The sequence below is a fragment of the Penaeus japonicus genome, unplaced genomic scaffold, assembly GCF_977035675.1.
Source record: "Penaeus japonicus unplaced genomic scaffold, GWHDUDI00000001_assembly GWHDUDI00000028, whole genome shotgun sequence".
Classification (NCBI taxonomy): Eukaryota; Metazoa; Arthropoda; class Malacostraca; order Decapoda; family Penaeidae; genus Penaeus; species Penaeus japonicus.
The window spans coordinates 18,939,057-18,941,556 of record NW_028234430.1 but is presented as its reverse complement, the minus strand read 5'-3'; the positions used below and the strand labels follow the sequence as shown (position 1 = coordinate 18,941,556).

General features: G+C 34.2%; 1 protein-coding gene across 3 annotated transcripts in view; it reads left to right on the top strand.

Moving 5' to 3' along the window:
• The window catches only part of LOC122267973 (uncharacterized), an 86,083-nt gene that overhangs the window by 50,683 nt on the left and 32,900 nt on the right, over window positions 1-2,500 (top strand). The window contains exon 1 of one of the 3 annotated variants that reach the window (XM_043038196.2): window positions 298-688. The exons of the other annotated variants lie outside the window; for them this stretch is intronic. Coding sequence (XP_042894130.2) covers window positions 590-688 — 99 coding nt within the window. The 5' untranslated portion in view covers window positions 298-589. Of the gene's footprint in view, window positions 1-297; window positions 689-2,500 lie in introns of those variants that run through there. 3 annotated transcript variants of the gene reach the window in all.

Genomic DNA, 2,500 nt, shown 5'->3' with positions numbered 1-2,500 from the left:
CTTTTCCTCTCCCCCCATTTGTTTCCCGCCCATGTCATACGTCGGCTTTTGGGAGCAGTAGGTATTTAGCTGCTCATTCTACCTCAGCGAGGAGAGAGGACCTTTGGGCCAAGGGAAACTTGCATTGGCTTCAACCTTCCCGAGTTTTTGCCATTGACAACATACCAGGCTAATATTGTGTTGCGCGTGCCGTCCAACTGCGCATGCTCAGCTCAAGCACCAATCAGTAGCTAGCACTTCGGTGCGAGGAACCAATCACCTGTTCGAAGTATTCTGTGTCTTGGTTGGTAACTTTTAAGCGGTATTAATATGGCCAGAGGACCCATGGACTGAAAGTGTCCTGGCAGCGTGTGTTGCAAAGGCGTTCAGTCTGCAGGAAAATGTGCGAGGTGATGTTCGCGTAAAGTGTGTGCCGGGTCTGTAGAAGAGGCGTTTCAATAGAAGGAAGACGGAAAGTGGGGCGAGCCAGATGATTTAGAAATCAGAGCGTAAAAAGATAGAGAGTACGAGGGAAATGCCCTAACAGAGTGAGAGCAGTGTTTATTTGTGGTTTTAAATTTCGGAGTCCAAAGAATCATCTCCTGCAATTATGAATCCATTTTGCCTCCTTCGCTCACCAGGCCTTCCGACGAGAAGGAAACGACCAACGTCCATGCCGGTTGCTCCTAAGTCTTCTTTAAACACTAAGGTGGGGCTTTTGTTCTATGAACATATATATATATATACATACATATATATATACACATATATATTATAATATTATATATATATTTATATAAAATATAAATATATAATATATAAATAATATATATATATTATTCTATATATACACATAAATATACATTTATACATATATACCTATATTATATATAAATATATATATAAATAAATATATAGATATATATATATATATTATCTATTATCAATAAATATATATCTAATAGATAATAATATATAATATATGCATATATAAATAAATATAATATAAATATATATCTATATATAAATACATATGTATTAATATAAATATATATATATATAACCATATATATATATATATATATTACTACAGTATGTATGTACTGTCCTACATGTATAAACATATCTATATATATAACCATACATGCACACACCCACACCATTTTTTTATATATATATATATAAATATTATATATATATATCATATATATTTACATATGTAATAATATATACATACATATATATAGTAAATAAACCTATGTATATATCAACATCTATCATACATATATATATTCAATATCCAATATCAATATTAGATATATATAGTATATACTACATTTGTATATAGTATATATATATATATATAACTAATATATCTATCTATATATATATGAACTATATCTCATATACAAATCTCATATAGTTATGTATGAATAATATAACTATATATATATATATTATCTAACTAACTATATATCATAACTATATATATATATATATATACAAGCACCCCACACACACCACCACACACTATTTTATACCCTAGTATCAATAGTAATATAAATATATATGTATTTCAAAAATATCTCTAATATATATATATTATATATATATCATATATCTACTATACATGTTATATGTATCACTAAAACTATATATATATATTAAATATATATATATATATATCCCATTATTATATAATGAATAAATATGAGTGAGTATGACATATATATATATTATATATATATATATAATATAATCTATATATAAATTAAATGTATATACGTCAGTATATATATGTGTATATATATATATACTCATCATATCAACTACTGTGTGGGTGTTTGTGTGTTGTTAGATGATGTGTTTTGTGTGTGTGTGTGTGTGTGTGTGTGTGTGTGTGTGTGTGTGTGTGTGAGCGCGCGCGCGTGTGTGTGCATAGCGTCTGAAAACACATCCGTCCAGTTGGCTTCTTCTCAAGCCTGTCTGGCCTCGGGATGTTTTTGTTTTGCTCTTTGCTTCCTTCTCTTAGTGTTATGGCGCTCCTGACGTCACTGATCGCCCAGGGTCATTTGCCCTGAGCTGCCAGTGAAGCAAAGGGACCTTCAGCTAAAGCTTTCTTGTATTTTCCACAGCGGCACCGGATACCCTGCTGTATGTGCCAGTATTGTAATATTAGTTCCGGCGGCGAAAATGAGTTTGGAAAACTGTTCTGATGGTGACCTTCGGAGCTTAACTTTTATTCAGAATAAGATTTGCTCTCTCTCTTTTCCTCTACGTTATAACCAATCTCTCTCTCTCTCTCTCTCTCTCTCTCTCTCTCTCTCTCTCTCTCTCCCCTTCCTCCCTCCCTCTCTCTCCCTCCTTCCACCCTCTCTCTTCCTCTCCTCTCTCTCTTTTCCTCTACGGTAATAAACCAAATCACTCTCTCTCTCTCTCTCTCTCTCTCCCTCCCCCCCCCCCCCCTCCTCCCCCCCCTCCCCCTCTCTCTCTCCTCCCCCCCCCCCCCCCCCCCCTCCCC